Source organism: Colius striatus, chromosome 4 (assembly GCF_028858725.1).
Source record: "Colius striatus isolate bColStr4 chromosome 4, bColStr4.1.hap1, whole genome shotgun sequence".
Lineage (NCBI taxonomy): Eukaryota > Metazoa > Chordata > Aves > Coliiformes > Coliidae > Colius > Colius striatus.
Window position 1 is genome coordinate 6,068,155 of NC_084762.1, and position 26,003 is coordinate 6,094,157.

The 26,003-nt window shown below is 44.2% G+C and overlaps 1 protein-coding gene across 3 annotated transcripts in view; it reads right to left on the reverse strand.

Moving 5' to 3' along the window:
- The window catches only part of JARID2 (jumonji and AT-rich interaction domain containing 2), a 209,921-nt gene that overhangs the window by 17,176 nt on the left and 166,742 nt on the right, over positions 1-26,003 (reverse strand). For all 3 annotated transcript variants that reach the window (XM_061994455.1, XM_061994456.1, XM_061994457.1), the window contains 5 exons: positions 19,540-19,769; positions 10,905-11,925; positions 6,342-6,841; positions 1,346-1,438; positions 50-168 (listed from right to left, as the gene is read on the reverse strand). In XM_061994455.1, the coding sequence (XP_061850439.1) occupies positions 50-168; positions 1,346-1,438; positions 6,342-6,841; positions 10,905-11,925; positions 19,540-19,769 (1,963 nt within the window). The remainder of the gene's footprint in view (positions 1-49; positions 169-1,345; positions 1,439-6,341; positions 6,842-10,904; positions 11,926-19,539; positions 19,770-26,003) is intronic.

Genomic DNA, 26,003 nt, shown 5'->3' on the forward strand with positions numbered 1-26,003 from the left:
ACGGGCCTCTGCCAGGAGGCAACAAAACGAGGGGATGTGGTGATCTTACCTTGAGAATGGTTCTGACTTTCCCACAGGAAAGCCACTCCCGTGGGTGTTGGTATCTACTTTTCCACAATGCACTGCTACGTGGCAGTCTTTCTGTTCCACTATCCGCCAGTATTCTTGCTGTGGGGAGAGAAAGCAGTAATGCATTTCTAACTCAAAATGCAAACTCCAGAGATCTGCAGGGCTTGCATGACCTCTGTGTAATGCAACATTAAAGCACTGCTTAAAAATAAGAGTATCATAGAGTCATGGATTTGTTTGGTTGGAAAAGACCTTTAAGATCATCGAGTCCAACCACTCACCTCACGCTGCCACAGCCACCACTGAGCCATGTCCCTCAGCACCTCAGCTCCATGGCTTCTCAGCATCTGTAGGGATGGGGACTCCACCACCTCCCTGGGCAGCCTGGGACAGTGTCTGACAACCCTCTCATGGAAAAAGTTCTTCTTCAGCTCCAATCTAAATCTCCCCTGGGGCAACTTGAGGCCATTTCGTCTTGTCGTGTCATTCATTACTGGGGAGCAGATGCCAATCCCTACACCTCACTACAAACTCCTGTCAGGTAGTTGCAGAGAGTGATTGTGTCTCCCTGCAGCCTCCTCCAGGCTGAATACCCCCAGTTCCCTCAGCTGCTGCCTAACAGACTTGTGCCCTAGATCCTTCTCCAGCTCTGGTGCCCAGCTCTAGCCACGCTCCACCCCTCAGTGTGCTTCTGGCAGAAGGACACTGAACTCAGCACTTGAGCTGCAGCCTCACCAGGGCCCAGCACAGGGGGACAATCCCTGCCCTGGTCCTGCTGGCCACACTGCTTCTGATACAAGCCAGGATGCCCTTGGCCTTGGCCACCTGGGCATGCTGCTGGCTCACGTTCAGCTGCTGCCAACCAACTCCCTCCCGCCATGGTCCTTTTCCACCAGCAAATACTTTACAGTAACTATAAATTAGGTTACTTTCGAGTAATAACAGTAAATTGTTACTTTAGAGTAACAATAATGTGCTTCAGCACATTCAGGTTTTCTTTTTGTCCCTCAGTTCATCAACATTTCTATGATTCATAGAATGGTAGGGGTTGGAAGGGACCTTTAGAGATGATCCAGTCCAACCCCCCTGCAGAAGCAGGTTCACCTAGATCAGGTCGCATAGCAATTTAAAGGAGGAATCAATACCATGTCTATTTTACCTTTTATGCTCTAGACAGCCTTAAACTGCTTATGGCAATGCCTGAACATCAACTATTCTGAACCCCCATCCTCAGCCCTCAAACAGAAACGTTTTCCACCCCTGGTGCTGGCCTCACCTCTACTTCAGCTACCGTAGGCTCCTTGGTGAAGCACATGTTCATGATGTTTCTTGCCGTTCGGTAGAAGGTTGTTAAAGAAACAGACCTACCCTGTGGAAAAAGAAAACAACATGAAAAGTGCATGTTTAACAAAAAGTGCCTCCATTCCCCTCAGCCTCACTCTTTTCCTCACATGTGCAACCCCAGATCACAACAGGGGGAAAGAGAACAATGTCTCCAGAATGCATGTGGGTGGGTCTAAAGCTCATTTCTTATCTGAGGGAGAATACCTTGTAAGATACAGAGATTTAACCACACTGAATCACCAAACCATCTCAAAGGCCAACTGAGTGTTCCCTGAAGGCCATACACCACTTTGCTCAGCACACTGCTCGATGTTTGATAAAGACAGCAAGATGGACACGGCCCAGCTTTCTATGACAGGTTGCAAAGGACCCTGAGGGCAACCCTACCTGTGTTTTACCATCAGATGTGACAGGGGATCCAAGGGCCACGTGGCTACACTCTTTACATACAGAGGAACAGCTGAAGGAGACTTGGGAAATTCAAAGGCATGTTCAGCATCCAACTAGTATTGTATGTGATGGAAGGGGGGTCACAAAAAGTAGTTTCCCAAGATTAGTGGAATCACCAGCTTACAGGAACTAGTTATGCTCAATTCAGTAGAAGCAGTTCAGATGCAAGGAACCAGGACTTGATGACAAGGCTGAGACAAATAAAAACACAGTACAGTTGCCAAATGAGTGACTCTTTCTTGGCACTGCTGCAGGAGCTGTACAAGAGGAGGATCTGACTTGGTTTCCTGCTTGAGCTATACCCATGTTTCTGGAGCTCTGCTCTCACACATACACTGAACATGAGGAGAAACTCCTTTGGTGCTGAGGTGAGGGAGCCTTGGCCAAGGCTGTCGAGAAAGGGTGTGGAGGCTCCTTCTCGGGAGGTTTCCAAACCCACCTGGACACGTTCCTGTGCCCCCTGCTCAAGGGGAACCTGCTTTAGCAGGGCTTGGGCTGGATGAGCTCTGCAGGTCCCTTCCAACCCCCACCATTCTGGGATTCTGTGAAACATCCTGCAAGCTGAGAGCCCTGAGAGCTGTCAGGCACCACACGAACTGCTCTGGCCGTTCCACTGCTGGCAGAGACAAGCATCACTGCACACCTGATCTATCCTGTCTCCTCTAACTCCCATCATGTCTCCTGGTTGCCCATCTGAGCAACCACAGACTTAATCACATAAACAAATGTTTTACTACTTGGACAATTACCTCTTCACTTTTTCAATGATGAAACATTAAAACCAAACCACCTCAGTCTTTCCTGGTGTTCAGTTTAAGAACTATACCCAAGAGTAACCTACAAGCAACTACAGGAGCAGCTTTTCCCCCAGAGGCCAAGTCTGTCACTTTGCCCTGCTCCTACAGTTGTAACATTGTCACTTTTTTTAATCAAATGCAGCATAATTAGCTGTAACAAACAAAAAGTTTGCTAGATTCCAATAAGCTTCAGAATTGGATGCTCTGTGACATAATAAGTTACTTCCTTCATCTTCTAAGGCCCTCAGGAATCATTTCTTGAGGGAGCCTTTTACAACAAATCCTCTTGTAACACCCTGAGCCCTCACCCTTCAGCACAGACTGCACCAACACACACTCTGCAGCAGCTTCCTCTCATCTTTTTCAAGGAGGACTCAGTTTCCAAGATTAATGGTGGTTTCCTTCCAGCTTTTTCAGAGATGCAGCAAGCAAGGAAAGACACTGGAAAAACCTGATCACCTCACCCATTTAAAACTACAAATACCCATTTCTTCTCTATCAAGAACGTGTTGCCTTTTTGGTCTCCTGAAAGTTGTAACAGAAATTAAATGGTTAAGGGCATTTTGTTGGTGGTTTTTGTTGTTTGGTTGATTTTTTTTAATCTGAAGGATCCTGTAAAGTTTTCTAAAGCCAACAACTTCAAACACTGTAATGGGAGCATCTTCCCCAGAACAGCAAACGAATTGCTGAAGAGTCAAATACTCTTTACAATGCCCTTAAAAATACCTCAGCAGTTCAACAACTATCCTGGAAGCTTTGGGTAACTGAGCAGAGCCCCCACTGCTGTGACAATACAACAGAGGGAGGTTTAAGGAACAACATTTTCTTTCCCCTCGTGATTCTTCTCCACAGCACCTGTGTCGGTCATGAGAGCCAAGCCAGAGCATCACCACCACCAAAGCCTGGGGCAGAGGCACAGAGAAGGTCACTGCAAGACCACTAATGTTAAAAAAAGTTTAAAGCAACCATACACATGAGCAGAAAAACTGAGATTTCACAAGAGTCAGAGGTGTGAAGGAGGGACTCCTGTTAAGCAGAGTCCAAAAGCACCACGTTCCCAGCTGAAGAGAGCTCAGCGTGGGATTTCTGGGGCAGCTGCATGTGAGGGTTGGCAACACTTGTGTTGATTTCCTCTGTGTGCCCCTCTCCTGGGTCTGTTAAGCCCTTTAGTTTGTTCTGCATGGGAACAAATGCTGTTTTCAGGCAGCTCCACTACAGACTATTAAGATACTCCCAGAGCTAAAGCTGGGGGGGGGGGAATCTTGCAGCAGATCCTTCTCTGATAACAGTGGTTTACTTCAAGGACTTACAAATGACTGCATTTCAGCAGCTGGAGAGAAAAGCCATCCATTTAGGAGTAAAGCAAGCAAGAGCAGCAGCCTGCAGCACATGTGAAAGCAGGGCAGGCTCTACAGCCTGGAAAGGAGCAGCACTGAAAGTTACTTGGGAGCCCTGGAAGGAAGTCAGCCAAACACAAAGGAGATTTACTCTAACCTGAGGTGCACTACGGTGGTAAAAGCTCCTTGAAGACTGGATGTCTCTTTCTAAAAGCAGCTCAAGCACATGCTGACTGCAGACACTGCCACGTGAAATCCTAAATGCATGGCCTCTCTATGGTCTGAAGCACAGATTTTTATGGCCTACACTGGACTAGAGCCATAACACAGAATGACAGGGGTTGGAAGGGACCTTTAGAGATCATCTTGTCCAAACAATCATATGGTTGTGATGTTCTCCTCCAGTCCTCCATCTATTGACCTGGGTGTTTTATCAAAGGGGTGGGGGCTTGTTGTTTCTGTTTGGTTTGTGTGTGGGGCTTTTTATTTTCAATTGGAAAGGAACAACTACAGTCCCATCACCTATGGAAACTGGAGCACGAGGACACCTTCCGTGAAGCGCATTTCAGATCGTCTCAGAAACACGTTGGTAGGTAAAGAACCCTCCCCTCCTCCACAGGCACGTGCCCAGGAGGGTGTTATCAGTCCAGAAAAAGGATGAAAAGGCTTGTTTCACAAAATGCTATGAAGTACCCTCTGCTTCAATCTGTCAGCTTCACGTCCTACTGATGAACCACAGCTATTTTACAAGCCTTGGGGGTTACTCTGGTGCACTGTGGCATCATTCCTGATTTCTACACCTTGAGGCTCACTCCACCAGTTCTCAGGCATCAGTCCTTGCTTTCCCCCAGGGCTGTGAACATGAGGCTACGTGCCTCTCTCTGCACTCACACTGACCAGGTCAGGGATCTTTCCAGAAAGCCACCACAGATCTGCTTCCTCCCATTTTCTTCCCCTTGGGATCAAACAGGCAAACTAACAGCCTCTATGCTCAGAACAACAGTATTTCTAATGGGTGTTGCTGGACTCATACAGGGCCCGATGCTGTCAGCACTGCCCGTGGGGTTTGGGCAGCGGCAGCAAGCTGGGAGCTCTCAGCCTTTTGGGGTAAGGGCCTGGGGCTCAGCAGACTCAGGCTGGTTCTACTGGCTGTGCTCTGCTAGCTTGCCTTTTATATTATTCTCTGATTAGGATACCTCTCACAGATCTCAATCTTGCTTTTTGTGTTATTTTCCCGTCTTCTAAACTTGCTCTCAGGGCTTGCACTGGAAAAGAAGGTGGCATTTCCCCACTGAGGGTGAGGTTGTTCTTACAGCTGTCAGCGCTAAGTTGCATCCATTTTTTTCATTTAACATCATTAAGCACAGGATATCGAGCCCAGAAGTGACACTTCACCATTCACAAACCCTGCTGTCATTAGATAAGCTTCTCTCCAGCAGCAGCATGGCAAAGAGATTGCTTTTCAAAGGTGGGATTGAGGCCAGAGTCCCCGAGTAAGAGAATTTTTGGGCTGACAAATCATAACAGGCTGCAAAAGAAACCTGAAGCAAGCTTTTAAAGCTCAAGTCATGAGCTCACAAAGTCCCTAAACAGCTTAACAATAAGCCACTTTGGGCTATCTGGCTTCATTTCCTGGTGATGGAAGGGAGATTGGAAGGGGAAGAACAGCCTATTCCTTCCCTGGGCACAGACACTCAACACTATATTTCTCTCAGAGCACGGCTACACAACTCAATACAACTCCAAACTGCACTGTGAGTTGTGGTGCCAAGTCCTGCTCCAGAGTCACAGACTGCCAAATAAAACACAGTGAAAAGAGTCAGCATTCCTTCCTAAATGGATGTGCTTGATACGTGGAGGACTAAGAGCCCACGTGACTGTGAGTGCTGAGCACAATCTGGCACCGTGGATGAAAACAGTGTTTGCATTTCAATTTGCCCTTTCTAAATGTAGTAGTATTTTGTAGTGATGTGAGTTTTGAGCCGGAGCACTGCTGCGCTCAGCGAGAGACTTGGAAGGAGCAGGAATGAGAAAGCAGAACATGAAATGTCACTGGAAAAGGAAAACGAAAACTCCGTGTCTGCAAGGAGAGCTGGGCAGAGCCATTTAGGGAACCTCACGTGAGGAGATGGGGGGAGCTGAGCCCAGAGCATCTCCTTAAGACCAAACAAATTGCCTTGCAGCCTTTCCAGAGGTCTCAGGCCAGCAGGGCAGGTCACCATAAAGCCAGCAAGGCTGCCTTGGGAGCGGGTGGCAGAACGCATCTGGTTTGCACCCAGGTGCCAGCCGGCCGCCTGCAGCACTCAGTTCTGCACAGCACCGCGGGCAGAGCCCGCCGCATTACCTTGTATACACACTTGTGTAAGTCGCTGAGGACTCCCTCCTCCTCCTCCTCGTCCTCCCTCGTGGTCTCCTTTTCCTGAGCGAAGAGCCGCCGCCTGCCCGTCTTCAGGGGCACGTCGACCTCTTTTAACTTGTTGCGGAAGCCGTTTTTGTGAACCACGCCGTTGATGAGCCCGTTCTTGGGCTCGAACCGGGGCAAGGAATGGAACTTGTAGGCATTCTCCAAATGTCCCTCCAAAGGTCCTTTCCTCTTCTCCAAGATCTCCTTTTCCAGCAAGACCTCCTTCTCCAGTTTCTTGTGCTCCTCGGGGGAGAGGGAATCGTAGGAGAGCAAGTACTGGCAATAGGCTTCTTGCAGCTTGGCCAGCCTGTCCTGTGCAGTTTTGGGGATGCGTAGCATGTCTGCCAGCTTGTTCCATTTCTTGGGGTCAGTCACTTGCTGCATCCCCCCCATCTCGTTGATCAGCTGGACGAAGCAGGCCAGGTCGAGCTCGCAGCCTCCTGAGGTCCACGTGTGCCAGGCAGCAGAGGAGGTGGGAAAAGGGAAACACAGGAGCAGGGTTAGGAAAGCTGCAGGCAGATCATGTCAAATGTGCTGCCAGGCTGGGCACACGTGGGTCATGTCACCTGGACAGCTCCAGTCATCCAGGTACTGGAGCAGGACCATCCCTGTCTCGTGTGCCCCCTGCTAGGCAGCACACACCGCTGTTTCCTTAGCTTAATCCCTTCAGCAGATCACATTTTACCACTGACTATATCTTTCCCTATGGTTACATTTGCTTTCATTTCCTGGAGCACCTCCAGCTATCTCCTAACATGAGTCTCTACCCTGGTCATTACCCAGCTGCCAGGGAGACACAAGTTGGCTGGTTCTTTGAAAGCCCCCACACTCCCACGCTCCCCTCACCCACCACCAGTCCCAGTTTGGTTTATAACAACAAGAAGCAAACTGAGTGTCAAGATGGGTACTGGCAATCAAAATGACAAATACTCGTCCTTTCTGAAGGTGAAACATCGATTACCTAATGTCTGCACAACACTCTGAACATAGTATTTGAAAGGAAGACAGTAACATCATTAATTTCATTACAGGTAGAAAAAGCCTTAAAAAACCCAAAACTAAACAACAAAGGGAAGTGGGGGATTATTTGGGGTTAATGCCTGCAATAGCATTAAGAAGTTCCAGGCACACTGTTCTTCCAGTTTGAGGTTATCCATATTTTAGACTCCACTGTGGTTTTGTATGTATTAAGATGACTGGTACATTTCACACTCAAGGGGGTAAGAAATGGAGGATTACACAAACTGCAGCACAAAATGCAGCCAAATGGACGAGGAACAATAAAAGAAACATCATAAATACTCTCAAAAGCACAGAAGTAAATCATCAGTAGGGAGAGGGAAGAAAGGGACCGAAGACCACCTACAGTTCAACGGGGCTCTGTTGAAGGCAAACAAGAGAATTAGAGCAAGACTCGTGTTAACGTCGCTGCCGCCGCCACGTTGTCTCTCCTTCCCCTTCTGCTTTGAGAAGGGCAAAAAAATCAGGATGCCACAAGTGTTGCACAGCACTTAGAAATGCTATTATACAACCAAGAAGTAGTGTTATGGTAAATATTTCCTGTCAGATGCACACCTCCTGCAGCACCTCAAGGGCCAATTGTACCACCTTGCTTGCCAGCACACGCAGTATCGCTTTCTTCAAACCAATCTGTGCTGACCCCAATTTCCCCTCTCCCCTCTGCTTTCCTCTCTTCCACCACTCGTGCCAAGAGGAGGGAGGCTCAGCAGCAGAACCCTGTGTGCAGCATTGTGGGATGACAAGAGCTGTGAGGGACAGAGGCAGAGGAGCATCCCAGGCTGCCGGCACAGTGCTGGCTCAAGGTGTGCGACACAGGGGAAAGGATTTTGGCTGCAGCCAAAACAAAGGGTAGGGCTTTGAGGAGCACGTGAAAAGGACAGAGGCAGAGCCATGGGGCAGCTGAATTAGTCAATTTAGTAGTAGTTTTGGAAGTGGGTCAAAATGGCTGAGTGTAGAAGCTGGAAAAATGGTAAACACCATCGGAAATTTAAACCCAAAACCCTCAAGACTGAGGGGTTTTCCTTCTTTCCTCTTTAATCTCCCCCATAAACCAACTTGCAAGCTGGCCTCTATTCCAAGCTGCTCCTTTTTTGGTCTAATGTTTTACATGCACAGCTCACAAACAAGCTGAAGGCACAACTCAGGCTTGGCTTTCCATCCCAGTAGATTCAGCGACCTACATAAAGCAGAGGAACATCCTCCTGATTTCGTGCGGAGCGTGGCCCAGGTTTCGCCTTCCACGTGCTCTCCAGCAGGACAAACAGCCCACGCCCAGCCCAAGGTTCTACTTTCAACGCTGTTTATGAGCTGTTTAAGAAATGTGATTCTTCTCCCACACCACAGAATGATGGCTCATAATCACTCTGCAGTACTGGAGCTCGAGGAGCACATCATTCAACCGGAGCCTCCTCTTATCTGGCAGATCCTCCACGGGGCCAGCTACAGCTAAGCTTTACAAAATGGTCTCAATTATCATTCCATTTCACACAGCCCTAACTTTTGGAAGCATTTATACCTCAGGCTGATGTTTTCCAGGATTGACCTAAGCATGTTGCTTAAACTTTCCTTGAAAGGCTTGAGGATGTAAGCAAAAAGGAGTTTTAACCCCATTTATCAGCACCTACAGCTAAACGGCTTAAACAGCAGACTTGGCACGTTATGCAGAACCAGTGTCTGCCTTTTCTTTTGTTAATTGTCCTAATTGGGGAATATTTTTTAAATTGCCTAGTGAGCAGGCTCCTGTTTTAAAAGACTTACAATCTTCAATCTTTAGGTATGCATTTAATACTGTTGGCACTGTGCAAGTCCCTGGCACGGCTCCCTCTTACTTCAATGGCAATGAAGTGATTTGGCTCTGAACTCAGGGATACCTACACACAGCTACTTAAATAAGTGTGCATTTATCACTGTGGACCATTTTACATCTTTCCTGCTGGAAGCAACAGATTCCTCAGGTTTTTTTTTTTACAGTGATGATCTCCAGCTCCTTTTCTCCATTTTGTTTTTCATTTTAAACACGAGCTAGGTAGGAAATTAACTGCAGAAAGGATACACAGGATGCACTTTGTAAGAGACCACTGTGTTTGCTCTGGTTACATGGCACCCAGCAGAATAGAATCCTCGCCTATTAATTAGGCTCTTAGGTGCTTAAATAATACAAATAATTAACAGTAATGCCATCTTAATGCCGAGTTAAGGTATTTCATTAAAAAGTTAACATTGTTCAGCAGCATTAATCGAGCAGCCTTGCACGTTCCCTTCTCTCTCTTGCCAATGTAAATTTAATTCATTATTCTCCTCTATTAGCATACAACTATTGCATACATTAGGCATACAAAATGTTCACTTATTGCTGCCTGAGTGATTTTAATTTTCAGATTTCCTCAAATGTGTTTCTGCACAGAGTACTAACCCTCCTTCAACTGGCATCTCCCTCTTGTGCCCTGCAAACTCTGCAATCTCTTTTCACTCACTCGCCAGAGATGACACAAAATAAAGTTTGAGATCGGGGTGGGGGGGGCAAAGGGGAAAGTGTAGAGTTGAAAGAGAAAAAGGTGTCCTTTAATCCAGCTAGCACCCCATAGCTGCCTCTGGAGAACACCTCAAAGGCAAAACTCCAGCCTTAAGCAGCAACACTGGAGCTCAAAAACACTTCAAAAACAAAGGGAAAGGCTAACAAAAAAAAATATCAAACCCACCAGTTGGTTCCTATGTCGCAGCTGCAGAGGCAGCAGAGATGGAGGTGGCTCATTCAACAGCTCATTTGTATGCTGCTGTTGTCATGTTTTTACAAACTATTGTCACATTTTTGTCACGTGTCATATTTGACAGCAGACCATAAACCAAGAATTCTGTTAAATAAGTGATTCTCACTCAGGCATTAGCCCTGGCAGACACCTGCTGGGAGAAATAATGAAACCTCCATTTTGCAATCAACCACATTTTACTGCCTATTCTTGACACTTAATGGTTGTTAAATGTCAGCAGGTCACTGCAAATTTGTGATTTTAAGTGTCTGAGTACCCAAACAGAAGTCAGTTCCGAGATATTTTCTTTCTCCCTTGGTTAAATGCTTCTAGAGGAAGGGGGTGAAAAAAAACCCCAACCCATTTATGTTAAAGCCTGGCAGCATCACAAGCTGTTTGGAAAATGTCGTTGGAAAGGGCTGAAAAATATTATCTGAAGCTATCAATATCTGTACTTGGACTACCTACAGAAAAACAAACAGCAGGGAAAGAGAGAAGGGCCTGACATCTGGAGACAGAGACTCCACAGAGCCTCTTTTTCCCCCCTCACTGGGTGGAATAAAGAGGTGGCAGGAGGAGAGTGGCAACAGCGAGTCTCCCAACAACCTACCTGCATCATGGCTGAGCGAAGGACAGAGCTCCATGGCATGAACTGAACGGGGGTTGGGTTAAGCAGAAAGGCAAACAGAGCACAAAGCTGTAAGGTGGACACTGACAAGGAAACCACAGCCCTTACCTATGAGTGGGAGTTCATCCATGGTAATGCCCTGAGATTTGAGGTGCTTCTTGATACAGGCCAGCCGCTGCACGTTGGGTCCCCAGCGCCTGCCTAGCTTGTGTATGTGCTGAATCTGGGTCACAAACCGCATTTCATCATTTAGCTTGCACTCAGGTCTCCAGTCTGGAGGAGGAATCACCCTGCACATCCCATACTTCTCTACCTGAGCTCGGACCGACTCAATGTATATCAGTGGGTCATGAAATTCCTTAGTGGAGGGCCTAAGGATGGGAATCTCCCCCAGCATCCCCCACCCAGTCTTACTACTGCCCTTTTCGTGCTTTCCCATTGAGTCTTGTGGCTTGTGCAAGGACTCCGCTTGAGAGGTAGAACGATTTTCACAGGAGGCATTTTCAGTTTTGCCATGTGCTTGTTTCCCTGGCGTACTCTTTCCAGCAGTGGCTCTTTTCGGCCTATTTCTTTCCAAATTCTTCTCTGGCACTTCCTTTTTAAGGTGTCCATTCAGCAAAGGCTTCTCCACAGCTGCCTTTTTGCTGGCAGCCTCTGCCAAGTTGACGGCCCCTTTCATTCTCTTGGTGGGCGACTGTGTTTTGTCTATGTGATTATTCGTCTCTTCCAGCCTCCTCTTCGAATTGCGCAGCCCCTCCCTTAACTGTCTCCCCACCTCCTTAGTGCATGTCTTTTGGTTCAACTTGCCATTGACTTTTACACCATTAACAGCGGTATTGTTTGACTTGGATGCTCCAAGGGATAGCACCTGTTTGCGGGTTTTTGCATTGCTACTTTCTGTTTTCCCTGAGATTGTGTGGTTGACAGGTGAACTGGGTTTGTGGTGATTTAGTTTGGTTTCCTTGACCAGTTCTTTCTTGGCTTTGGTGTATGTGACAGTTCCCTTTGTCACTGTTGCAGTGTACTTCACAGTTTTGGACGGTGAAGGTCTGACTTCTCTCATCTTTTTGGCACTGGCTGCATTTGCACTCGGAGATGACATTCGAGTGATCCCGTTGACTTTAGAAACCTGCAGTGCCAGGAGTGTTGCAGGGGGAGCACAAGGAAGGAAACAGAAAACAGAGAAGTAAATTAATAACGTTATCACTCAGCCTGGGCATCCCAGTTGCTGGACACCCACAGTCTGCAAGTCCTGACTCCTGGCCCCTTCGTGCAATCTTCACGTAACAGTTTTCACCCAGGCAAGAGGAGGGGCTGACCACTTATAATAAACAAATAAAACAGAAAAATTGTTTTAAAAACAAACCACAAAGTCCCCACAAAGCCAATCTTGCTTCTTGGAGGGCACAAAGCCTTTGGCATTAAGAGTGAGGTCTCTTGCTGGCACTACCCCCCGCTTCCTCATCTAACAGAAATCCCGTTACAGTACCACAAACCACACGTAGTCTAATTTACAAACTACTACGTTCATTATCCCCTTTCCTGGCCTTCAGACACTATCTCTCTCACACCCAACTTCCCTTAAATGCAGACACAGCTGACTGCTTCTCAGCAGACAAACTACACAGCGATACTATCTGCTCCTAACTGGGATGGGCACGTTTTGCAAGAAAACCACACACTGAGATTCAAATCAACCTCCTGTCTATACGTATCTACATACACAAACAGATATTGAACACATGATGCACCCAACAGATCAGGAGGGCCACGAAGAACTCAGTTTGCTATCCATATTAATTTTTGGGAGGCATCTTGTTCCTGAAGTTATTAACCTGCAGTTAAAAGCATGCAGTAGTGCAATGCAATTCTTTTAAAGCCTGATCTCTGGGTGGTTTTGCTGACACATGTTTTTTCACATCATATTCCACTCACTGATGTGTTATTGCAACTTAAAACTGCTGGACTCCACTGTTGTGTTAGACATTTAACCCCAACTATGAAACTAACATTTATAATTTAACCATGAGACGTGTTAAGCTCCAAAAGCAACCCTCAGCTTCGAAGGGAATTGCGATGGCTCAGCTCTGCCAAAGCTAAGCCTCACTAGCAAGAAAACGAAGTTCAGGTTTAAACCTCGAACAAACTTCAGCATTTAAACAAGTTTAAACATTGTCTTCTCACTTCCTTAAACTATGGGTGCAGGAAAAAACATCCAAAAATCAGGAACATTGATAAAAGTGCTCAAAGTGAAAGCATGCAGTGCAATCACCCCTCAGCAACACTCAGGGGAATAACACCACTCCTGCAAAGTTGTAACGCTTCCCTGTGGGATCTCAGAATCCCTGCCAAATTAGTATGCAAGGCAGCTTCTTGTAGTCACTTATAAAGTAAGGATAAAGTGTTATAAAATAGGGATCAACTAGAGAATGAAAAGATCACACTATGGTCTTGCTGTAAGTGACTCTGCAGGAGAGAAACCAGAACTGGTTATGCTCTGTGTGTGTGTGGATACACACATTTACTGTGGCCATTTTCTTCTCTATGCTTCAGAAGCTGGAGCAGGAGTAATATCCTTTTAAAACAAATCCATATTCTTGTTCTTTCTCTGCTTCCAAGGTAGAAACACTTAGGAAAAATCCAGTTAACTGCTGACATGAGTTTTTACCTTGAGCTATCCAAAGACATATGAGATACCATCTGGAAAGCAAACATTTGCTAGCAGAAATGCATTTACCCATTTCTCTTGAAATTTAGGCAGCACTCTGCATTTGAACTGGAGGCCTGGGTTTGACTCATACAGCACTTTTTCATGTTGCCAGAGCAGACATGAGTAGAGAGCTTCTGAGCCTTTGCCTCTTGCCTGCAGCAGTCAGAACAAGCAGTGAACATCTCTGGCCTTATAAATAGCCAGGAACATCAATTACAGATTTCATCTAGACTAACAGAGAAGAATTGATTGAGATCAGGATGGGGAAGGTGATTATGAAATAAGTTTTCAATTCGAAGATGCGACAAACATTAGAGAAAGGACAACAAAGCAAAGGAAAACACACACACACAGAAAAACCCCAAACAAAATCCCACCTGCAAAATACCCAAACCAAAGCAATTACTACTCAGAGCAAGGGCTCAAAGCACAGCCCACGGTGCCTGTTCACAGTGTTCTCTAATGACTGGAAGATTAGAAAAGAATCACAGTAAAAAGTTGAAACATAATTATGTGACTAAGGGCAACTATATAGAAACAGTAAATACATGCATGGATAAAATCAGAAAGGCCAAGGAGCTAAAGAAACTTTGGCTAGCAAAAGACAAGAAACAGAAAAGTCTAGATACCTTAGAAACACAAAACCAACAAAGAACAGCAGAGATCAGCCACCATATAAGGAAGGTAAACATGCTGTGGCTAAAGTGTTTGTGCTTCTTTTGCATTAGCCCTCACCAAAAGTACCACTGACTGAATACTTACCAGACACAGAACAGGCTAATTTTGGCAAAAGAGCTAGGAAGGCAATCTCAGTAAGCTAAATTGCGACTAGATAGCTTAGGGCATGGCTCCTGGAAAGAAATTGAGGGCAGAGTCTACCTAACTTCAAACCCTAAAATCATTCTGGAACAAATCATCAAACAGTTACTTTGAAAAAACACAAACAATGAGAAGATAATGTTAAAAACAAAGAAAGAGAAAGAAACTAAACTCCTCCATCTATAGTTTTGCCAAAATAGCAGATTGAGCTAATTTAGTCATCTTCTGACAGACATCTGGCTGGGCAGGTAAAAAAACACCTCTGCTTCAGTGAGGCTCCAGCCTCTGTTCCATCAAACAAGCTCCTGAGACACATCCTAGACAAAATCACTCTAAAGTGGCTTCACAAGGGATTAAACAGTCACCCTCAAGAACTGCCATAGTCCACTGCCATCCTGGAAGGCACTCCAGGTGATGTTCTGCAGGGACCTGTCTTGGTCTCCCTTCTACCAAGTACGTCCATCAGAAAGTGCTTCATCGTAAGAATCTGCCAATGACACACACCTGGAAGGGGCTGTAAGCATCCTGGAGACAAGGTTAAAAATCAAATGCAATCTTGAAGAACTGATTTCAGAACATTTCTACAGTAACAGGAAGTGCTGTTTTTAGGAAGGACAAATCAAATACATGCTAAGGGAGGAATAACATTTGGAAATCACATTGAGCTGCAAAACACAACGGCAGTGCGAAGCATGCAAAGCACACAAAGCACTTTGAGACCTGTTACTATCAATGTAGAAAGCAAGGGGCAGGAGCACGGGCTTTCCTAAGCAGGGCTGGACCCAGCATGCCCTGAGAAAAATACAGACAGGTGAGCAAGTCTGAGAGGATACCAAGTGCTCATGCATTTGGAAAAGATGATCTTTACTGAAAAGTCAAAGGAGCTGGGCTTATTTGGGAAAGCTCTGTAATGGTCCTCTGATGTATAAGGAGCAATTCTGAAGAGACAGCAAATGCTCTTTCCATATTCACTAGGAAAAGCAGGAGAAGAAAAATCTTCTCATTGCCTACAGCAACCACCTGAGGCACAACTCAGAAAACTTGTTCATTAGTAGAAAAGGAGAACACCACAAGGTGCTGTCAATGGATGCTGTGGAGCCTCCTCTACAAGAGATTTTCCTGAGTATTCAAGGAGGCTGTAGCTACATTATTGTGCTGTCAGTTATGGTCAAGACACCACCCGGGAGGGAGCAGTCAGGCTGTATGGAGGTAGCTTGTCACTCCAGCTTTCCTGTGATATTTTCTGAAGGGTTTGTGACCAGAAGTCTGAAGGTCACCTGGGGCACTCCTTCAGCAAGGGGTAGTGACACATGGCCTGAGAACAAGAGTCACAGAGAAAGCGATCACGGAGAAAGACTCTTCCCCTTTGAAGGACAATACGCCATCAGCACCATCAGCTTTAGGCTAGAATTAAAGCTGCCAAGATACAAAACTCTGGAAAACTGAACTCATTAAGAAAACAGCAACTTATCACAACTGTTCAGAGGTGCTAGAATACCTCCACACAGCAAAAGCTTACATCTCTCACACTCCAATCTTGAACTGAACAGGTACATAAGCTTTGTCTGTCTAACCTTCAATCCTAGGTTATAATCACACTGTTTTGAGTTTTTATCAAATTGAGTGAAGTTATTGCAGTGATGAACAACTCCTGAAGTACAAGACACTTGGCTTTAAGACTACCACATGGAATTCACCTATTTGTTTCTGGTCACTAACTAAGGAGATCCCACAAGAAACACTACTGCAAATGTCCTCAGGATCATCATCTTTCTAAAGCAGACATGATGGTTGTCAAATGCATCTCCTTCTTTCATCTTGAATGTTTTCAGAGAGAATAGCATAATGTTTGAGAAACTGAAGTACTATATAGACCAGAAAAGATCATGCTTCAAGTGGGAAAAGTCTGGGACAAATATATTCCAGCTAGAAACAAGTGAAACAAACAACGTGGCCATAGCTCACCATCAAGCAACAGGTGGATTCAAAATGTCACTTTCACTGTGAAATTCTGGCTGGTCAGTCACCTTCCTGGTCTGTACTTGTCTCTGAAGACCCATCCAACAATTCAAACCAAATAAACCAGAAACTATGGCAGGCATTTTCTTATTTTCCTACTGTTGACATGTCTGCCCCCAGCCACACACACAGAGCCTAAAAAACCCAGGCAGGATCACGCATGTCAATACTCCCACCCTACTTGGTGTCACCTGCAAACTGACTGAGAATGCACTCGATCCTCTCAACTAGATCATTGCTAAAGATGTCAAACAGAACAAGTCCCAGCACTGAGCCCTGAGGAACATCACTGGTGACCAGCCAACAACAGAATTTAACTCCATTCCCCACCACTCTCTGGTCCTGGCCATCCAGTCAGGTTTTTACCCAGCCATGAGTACATCCATCCAAGCCACGTGCAGCCAGTTTCTCCAGGAGGATGCTGTGGCTTTACTAAACTCCAGGTGGACAACATCCCCAGCTTTCTCCTCATCCACTAAACAGATCACCTTTAGTAATAAAGTGATTGACATTTGCCTTCCATGACTCAAAGTCTTGAGCTGAAGGTGAACCTAGGGACACAAACAATCTTTTCTCTGCTTTTCAGCCACCTTTTCAGTTTTGCTGATGCATATTTGGCTTCAGACCACTCTTTTCTGCACTCTAGTGAACACTGGCCTTGAAACAAAGAACAGTACAATAGCTTTTAAATTATGTTATCTTTTAAAAAGCAAATGGGACCAGCAGATAGTCTTGCAGCAATTTGCTTGTTGGATCTGAATTGGTTTACATACATACTTCTGAAGAGCACCTAGGATCCAGCCTCCAGACACATACACATATTCAAAATAAAGTCAACAAACAACTGGTTAGATAACAAACACAGCAATAACAGCAGCATTAGCAATACCAATAACAATTCTGCTCCCAAATAAATTCCAGTTATGGAACTGATCTCGAATTCATTCATAAAATTAGTTGTGTGTTGATATGAGTTTTGCAGAACTAAATTCCCTTATTAGGCCAAGAGAGGGCCCCATTGAACTACATTTCCTTTGCCCACAACTCCTCTGAAGTAGAGGGCTTGGGAAGACCGCTAAGGAGAGAGAAAGAGAGCAGGAACGTGTGACAAGTACAAGGGCACACCAGAAAAGAAAAGAAGGCAAGAAAGAAAGAGAAGATAGAAGAAAATATCCAGCAATTTCTAGTATCCTGCCTTTATCTTCTTTAAGACTGATCAACACAAAACAGCACATATAAATAAACTATATAAATGCACGGGAACAAGGAGCAAAAAGATACAGGAAGGAGGAAAAGCATGTGGCTGGAACTCTGGGAAAACAATTCTCCTTTTGGAATACATTTACAAAGGGAAGAAAGACTCAGGACAGAGCAGGAGATTCAGCAATGTCACATAAATGGTTTTTGTGTAAAGCCACGTCTTCATCGGGCAAAATGCAGAATCTACCTTTCATTAGTTATATCCACATTTTCATTAAAATTTGATAGAAAAGTATTTATGTAAGTGTGAGCTGTAGGAGAAAATTTAAGTGCCTAACCTTTTAAAACAAAACCAAGAAAGCAAAGCATCACCTCAGTTTACAGCCCTCGTATTTTCTGAAGCTCACGGACCACACTCTGTGAGGCGTCTGTGTGCCGTGACTGTTGCTTGTACTGCACCTTTTTCAGAACCTCTTTCCATACTCTATAAAACAAAGCCCACTTGGATTATGAACAAAATTCTTCCTACCCCTTCTCAGAACTACCTTCACAAGAGGCAGGAGTTGACTGTCACAAGAATTTTAACCATTCGTACTCCGATGATACAACTTGAAAGCATTTCGCATGAGGGTTGCAGTGACTTAAAATCACGAAGTGCATCCTTACATTTGGGGAAGTGGGTTGAACATGAACAGCTCATGGCAGAGCATGTCATAGCAAGGCCCAAAGGATGCTGGTAGTCACAAAAAGATAGCTGAAAAGATGCAAGTGAAGTACTGGAGCTGATGACTAGACAAGCAAGTATCGCCATGAAGGAACAGAGAATGGAAGTCTTACAGAGGTAAAGAGAAATATACTGTAGACAGCTTTCAGGATCTCAAATCTGATTTAGAAGGTAATACAAATCCAGTGGAAATGTCTCAGGAGACATTAAACACCACTGAAGCACAGGGCACAAAAGATCAGCAAGAGCTCTACTGTTTTTCTTTTTGCCATTTTCAACTTCCAAACATATGAGTAAGAAATTCCATTTAAGGCCTTGATGGTCCTTAGAAGATGCCAGGCCAGCCTACTTACAAGAAAAGCCTTTAGATGACAGTAAATAAAAGACTGTCTGTTATTAGTCTGTTGAGAATTAACCACTGAAGAAAACCCCAATCTAACAAAGGTGTAAGTGCAGCAAAGCTTTCTGTAGTGCATTGCCCTAACACAGGTACCCTGCCAACCCAGCCCCAGACTCAATAAAGACACTGGCTGTGCCTTTTGAAAGCCTTTTAGAAAAACTTATTTGATGGTTGCTATTTTAAGAGCCCTTTGATCCCACCATCAAAAATAGATGGAGATGCATCCTACCCAAATGCCAGTCACAAGCACTGAAAGATTGGTCTGCTAAACTTCCCCAACGAAATACCAGTCAGGCTGAGACAAAAATCTTTTGCTAGTTTTCAACTTGATAATGTGAAGCTTTGACTCTCTCTCCACTTGGTACATCCACTGTGAAGGAGGCAATATCCTGCAGCACCTTATTTATGCATCAGGTAAAACATTTTTCCTGGGCTCCAAGGTCTGTGTTGCCTACAAGGACTAAAACACGACAGCTGAATATAATGTCAGCTTCTCTACACCACCACTGAGCCTCCAAGATAACCTGAGCAGACCAGCTGTACACAAAAGTAGTTCATTTTTCCATGGTCAGCCAGCCTTGGTACTGTCAGCAGAGAGGGCAACAAGAGTGCCAGTCAGGTTTAATAAATAATGACGTGAACTATGCTCTTTCACATGTATACATTGGATAAAGACAGGGTTGTAAAGCAATCTTTATCAAAGTGACTCCCCATGTATGTATCACTGTTCTTTTGTCCTCCTTTCCCTCACTGAGAAATAACTCTCTGCTGAGCACTGCTGTGTTTGTTTTGTGCCAGGCAGTGCAAAATGGAGCTAGAACCTTAAGAGTCTGTGTTGCCCACACATCCACAGTAGTGTACAACTCATTACCTGTTTCCTTAAGTCCTGAGCCGATCTATGAAGAGTGTGGTGGTTGTTAGCAGTGAGCCCTTTCGTGGAGGAGCCAGTGTTTGTAGCAGGATGGTGATTAGCAGCAGCCTGGTCTTTTCGGCCCTCAGCCTTATGTTCGCTGTTCCTTTCCTTCCCCGGTGTGGCCTCTTTGCTTTTGTGTTTCTGAGCAGGTTCTTTCTCCTTCGATGATTTGCTGGACCCATTGAAAACTGAGAGAGAGAAAAATCAGACTATTAAGGGGAAAGGAAAAAAAAAAGGGGGGGGGGGGCACCTTATGCAGGACTAAAGTTTTCATTCAAAACAACCCAACTTTGTCTGCTGCCAGTATTGGATACTCAGTGAGCATCTTCTTATATCTAACGTAAAATCAATAGAGAAATAGAAGCATTATTTTGTACAATTCTTTAAATGAACAGATTTATTGAAGCATTTCCTTTGCCTGTTAACACACATTATCTTTGACATCCAAATTAAAACATACAAGGCACAGTGTTGTTTTGAGCAACCTCAATTTGGACTTACCAGTTTGACTTTTACTTGTGACGATTTTAATTCAGTTTTTGCTGTTGCAGTGAGGGCCTTGCAAACATAAACTAAACAGGGGAAAACAGCATTTATTTTTCCATAACATAAAATAAAGGAAGTATTCCATGGAAAATAAGCATGGTTTGTTTTCATCACGATCCAAACTGCTGAGCCAAACTGACAGCACTTTGCCTAGAGCAGGCAAATTGCTAATAGAAAAAAAAGGTACTTCTGCAAAGAAAGGAGATAGAAAGTAAAAGCTGGGCTCTGTGCTGAAGTGAAGGGATAAGAAAGCACAGAACTGAAAGCAGAGGCTTTGTACAATAAATACTATGCAAAAGCATACAAGTCTATCTCAGCAAGTTTTGCTCCTGTCCCTCTGCTGAATTTATTTAACAATAGCCACTGCTCTTTTGTTGTCAGAGAACATGAAAAGCTCAGGTTAACAAAAAAAGTCACCTTGCTCTGTTTGTTTGCTAATCAAAAACGTGCTGAATTTATGTCAGCACTGCCCTCCCTTCAGCGAAGCACCCACAATGGCAAGTGCCCTCCTGCCTTCCCATCTACTCTTGGTTTTTACTCCTGCCTTTTTTGCTACGGTTTAGGGAAGGATGGAAATGGGAAAATTCACACATTCTTAATAGCACAAGTATCTAAAAAAGTGTATTTATTACACACAACACATTATCTAAATTAACACACACTCAATTAAGTTATTGGGCTTTTGTGCAACTAAAGCTTTGTCAATGAGCATGATATACCTGCAGTACATACCTTTTAATCTAAACTGTGAAGCTTAGCTGACTCTACAGATATCCTGTAGTACTGCAGTAGTAGCAGCAGTAATAGTAGCAATAAGAAACAGTCAACAATCCTGCTAGACGGAGGAGGGGCATCTAAACTGCTCTGGAGTAGACACCTACGTCCAAACTTACCCAACCAACCATTTACCTTCTGACCACATCTCCAAAAGCCAAAGCTCCAGTAAGCGAGGGACTAATTTGTTATTCAGGTCACTTACATGCAGTTGGTCCCGAGTACTGAAGCAGATTATGTACAAACCAAAAAACTGCAATTGCTCTTTTTCCTCTCTTTCTCCTTTCTTGCATAAACCGAGGGAAAAGCCATCAGCCCCAGCCAGCCCAGCATTTCTTAGCGATTTCAAGTAAAAGTCGTCTAACCTCCGTGTCTCATTTCCAGTGATGGAACTGATAATAATTGGCAACCCCTCTCTGGGAGTTCACGACAATACATTTATCCTCCTTTGTAAGGAGTTCTCACATCAGATGGAAGCAGCTACAGACGCAGGAAGCACGGCTATTTATTTTAATAAGACACAGCACAAACAACCCCTGGCAGCTTCGTTTATATGTATTTCATCACCCTCAGTGATATTTTCCTTTGGAGGGAACAAACTGTATACACTCATCTGCCCGTATGGAAACGTTAAGTCGGAGAGATTAGTTCTTTGTAATCAGCTGCCACTTTATAAACCAAAAATTACTACAACAGAAAACGCAGCCGAAAAGCCAAACTCTGCATTTTTATGGTTCACCCAGAAAAAAACCCACCCCAAGAACTCAACCCTCAGTGAACACGAGACAAGGTATATTTTATATTCAACAGCTCATTAATTTTAAGTGTCGTGGGAACCCTGCCAGTTTTACCCTCTGAGTAATTATCTTTTGTCTTAATTTGTAAGATTCTTGAAAGAGGGGAAGAGAGAAATGGGAGAGAAAAAATGTTCAGTCTCACAGGGAAAAGTGAAAAAGCTTAAAGCTTGAAAATACAATAAAACAGGGAGAGACATAGATGCAAAACAGTCCTAGGCAAGCTGTCTCTAGTTAAACAGTAGATGGTATCAGTTTCTATTAAAAAAATCAGTGTTTGTTTCTTCCAACACATACAAAACAACAATCCAGCCAGATAGACAAGTATAAAAACCTTTCTGCAATAGTTAAGAATCCCCTGGACTATGATTTTGCTCCCATCCGAGCAAAAATGTAGAAGTTACTGAGATAAGAAATAAGTTATTCAGTACAAGATTAAACTATGGCCCTAATAGCTAGTAAGACACTCTATTGAAAAGATGAAATCATCAGGAAAGACCAAAAATCCCTTCAAGAAATCTCCTCGTGGAACTGTTTGTAAGTCAGAAACACCCACTTCTCAAAGGAAAGAAAACAAACAAAACAAACCCCAAACTCTGCATTATTACTGAGACCGAATCTGATTTAATCATTAAAGTATTACTAATTATTTTGTGTCTTCTTAAGGCAGCAAACTGCGTTCTTCTTCATGTCTGCCAGCTCTTCAATACTGCTGAGGCATTCCGAAAAGCTGTACCTTATACTTTTACTAAGCCCAGGTATAGGTATGCCCCAGCTACAACCTCCCACGCTAGAGAGAACTCTGACGTGTACAATGTTCTGCTCTCAGGGTTGGGGTTTTTTTGCCCCTCGTGAAAGAGTAGTCAATAAAGGTTTCATCCTTGAAGCAATGATTTCATTAAAAATCAGAAAGATGGGGGGAAAAAAAGCCCAAACCACACCAATGGTGAAACTCACATTATTGAAGTAGGAATCTTTTGTAGTCTTGAGTTATGATTATTTTATGCTACCTTAACCAGCTGTGTATTTTCAGAACAGCTTTTAGTTGTTAAGGTAAGAGCACAACTGACAAACAGTTCAAAGTGCAAGTAAATCATTAGTGCTCAGACACTTCAAATAGAATAAGTGGATATACTTTTATCCATATCTGCGTGAATGCTCTTTCTCAAAATGCCGTGTCCTCCAATTATTATGAGGCTGAAACAATAAGAGTTCCAGAGTGAAATACTCGTGGGTCTTTTGGTCAGCAGTGAAAATCAAATGCAAAGAAACGGAGCCACTAACATTCAAAACTCACAAGCACTGGGGGGTTTTAAACCACTGATGTAATTTATGGCAGCAGAGCAAAACCTTATGGCAGGCATGATCCCCACAGATGCATAGCAGTGCTCTCTGCATCAGGGGAATCAGACTCGGGGCACCAGTATTCACCCAGGATCCCATACAGGGGCTTTGGGGTATCTCACTGGAAGCTCTGCTAAAGAATCCCTATGCAAACTGTGCATGTACCAAAGGCAGCTGTAAGAACGGCTACAAACACTTTTTTATCAAGTCAAGCCACAGATGTGCTCAATTACTACAGAGCAAGTAACTAAGCACTTACTACAGGAACTGACACCACAGTGAGTGATAAACATTTCTTATGTTTTCAGCAATTTTCTGAAGTATTCCTGCAAATGAATTTGCATGCAAATATTTTGTAAGATACATCCAGCCACTGGCTCAGAAGCCAATTTATAGTATGTACAATAATCAGCCTTTTGCTGTGTAAGCAGCAGAACTACCAGGCTGGGTTCAGCCAAATGCTAACTCCATGGGCAAAGTGCTCTCTCCCAATCCCTCCTCTGGAGATTATTCCTTGCACCAGATATGTTTTATACTTAAGATAACAGGGGAGCTCACTGCAGGGACAGCAGAGTACTGACGTACGAACCTTTCTGCTTGATGTCAGCGATGAAGGCATGAATCATATGTGAACACATACGCTGCGTGTTGCAGAGCTCGTGCCACAAAAAACAAGTGATTGCACATTCATAAAACTATCCAAAACAAAGAGTGAAGATAAGAGTGAAAGGGAGATGTTCTGGGTTTAGAAGGAGAAAAGGGAGCCTTGCCAATGTTGCGAACCCAAGCCAGCTATTCCAATGCAAACCTCATGTTGTTACACAGATCATGTTTGGGAAAAGATGTAATATTAATCAACTTTCTGGCATTAAGGATCCATTACTGTACAAAAACATTCTTGCTCTGGCTTTAATTCAGTTTTAAGTCACTGTGAAAACATTTATGTGGCTCTCAAACTGCCTTAAAGGACCCAAGCAATAATTGTTTTCCCCTCCTGGAGGAACCAAAACAATGATCTGCTTCCATAAACCAGAGTATTTTAATACAGTCAATTGTTTTCCTTGAGCTTTGGGTATGTTCAAACTTCTACAAACCATTTCTCATGATAGAAGCCGTCTTCTGCAGCCCCCCAACACGACCCACCTACACAGGGTCAGTGGCAAAGGCGTATTTGAGGAGAAAAAACACCACAGCATCGTATGCCAATGTATAGTATTGCTTCTTCCCCTTCTGCAGCCCTAACCCGACGCCAGGCAATTTGTCAGGGGGCACCTGTGCAGCAGAATTGCCACAGCTCCATGCTAACAGCAGTCACACAGGAGAACCGTGGCAGAGAACAGCAAGTTTCGCTCTGAGCTTCCCAATAACACAGCTCAAAAGCCCCTACACGCACGCAGCAACACGTGAGGCCGCAGAGAGGAGCGGCATTGGTATGAGCCACCACGCCACCGTTTGCAAAAATCCAATACCAAGTGTCTCGTCGTAGCACAAATTCATTACTCTCACCTAAGCAGTACGACACCAACAGCATCCAAAGGGTCACTCGCTAAGCAGCAAGTCCATACAAGAAGCGTCTTGTCTGTTATCACCAGTCTCTCACCAGGATAACAATTCCAAATCTTTTTGAGCCACTTCCAGCTCCCCTATTCTTCTCCACAGGTCATACATCTAGCTAGTGGGAAAATCAGCAAATCCCCAAATGTGTTGTGCCTGATTTGCATATTTAAATATGCAAATTACTGCAAAACGGGTAATTTTCATGTTACATATTTTTGCAGAAAAAATTAAATGTGCAAAAATGTTTATTGCAACAATTACTGGTTCCATGGTATTTCAACAAAAGGCTGTAAATCACCAAAATAATTGCCTACCCATTAACTATTGTAGCACCCTGCTTGAAATGTTCTCATTCTGCAGTTTAGCTGGATGCAAAAAATATATATATATTTTTCTTCTAAATGTTTACCTCTTCAGCATTAACTTCACTAAAAAAGAAAGATGCATGAGCCTAAGACTCTGTCATACGTACTCACACATAAATACCAAATGTTAAAGGCAAAACTAAGCAAAGAATTGCAACCACAACTTAGGATTTTCTCACCACACGAACAGTAAGGTATGCCAAAGATAAGCCGTTGAAGCCCAAGATACAGAAACACTGCACTGGATTGTAACCTGGAATAAGGAAAACAACAAACCAACAACAAAACAACTTTTCCTGCATCATTTTTGTTACTCTCCCTGTACGGAAATGACTCTGCTAAATTATCCATTGCCAATTGAGAAGCAAAACATTCCTCTGTGTTTCTGGTTAGCGAGGATGACGGCACTAAAGCCTGTGAGTATAGTATTTCAAGTGATGCCTGCTTACTACACACTACTGCCAGATCTGTTTTGAAATTTGAGCCCCAAGAAGAAAGGCTTCTATACAATTCTTTCCCCTGCTCCTTTCAGGCAAAAAGCACACAGAGCAGTTTTTCTCTGACCATGTTAACCAAATGCAGCACAGACCAGTAACCGTTTCTGACCCAGCAGGTTTTCTGACATGCTGGAGCTGCTTTGCTCCAGCTTAGGAAACAGGATTGTCCTTCATTAACAAGTCTGGTTACCAATAATGATGGTTAACTCTGTCTTCCTAAATGTAAATCAGAACTTAATTGTCTGTCTCAGGCGTCGGAAGACAAACACGACCTTCCCAGGTATGCTGGCCCAGATGTGCACTTCTCTCCACCTTTGAACAGCTGTGCTGGTGTGAGAAATACCTAATCCTGCAATCATCCTTGGTGAGGAAATTAGCCAGCCATGATGACAGGATTTCCAAGTTGACTACGCAACCGTATCTGTGTACTCTGCTCCTCCTGAGGCCCTTTTCCAGCCCACAAGCCCTCTCAAGCAGAGCAACGCCTATCCCCGTTTGCTCCTGTGATAGGACTGATAACCCCAACTCCCCAACTGCACCTTCCA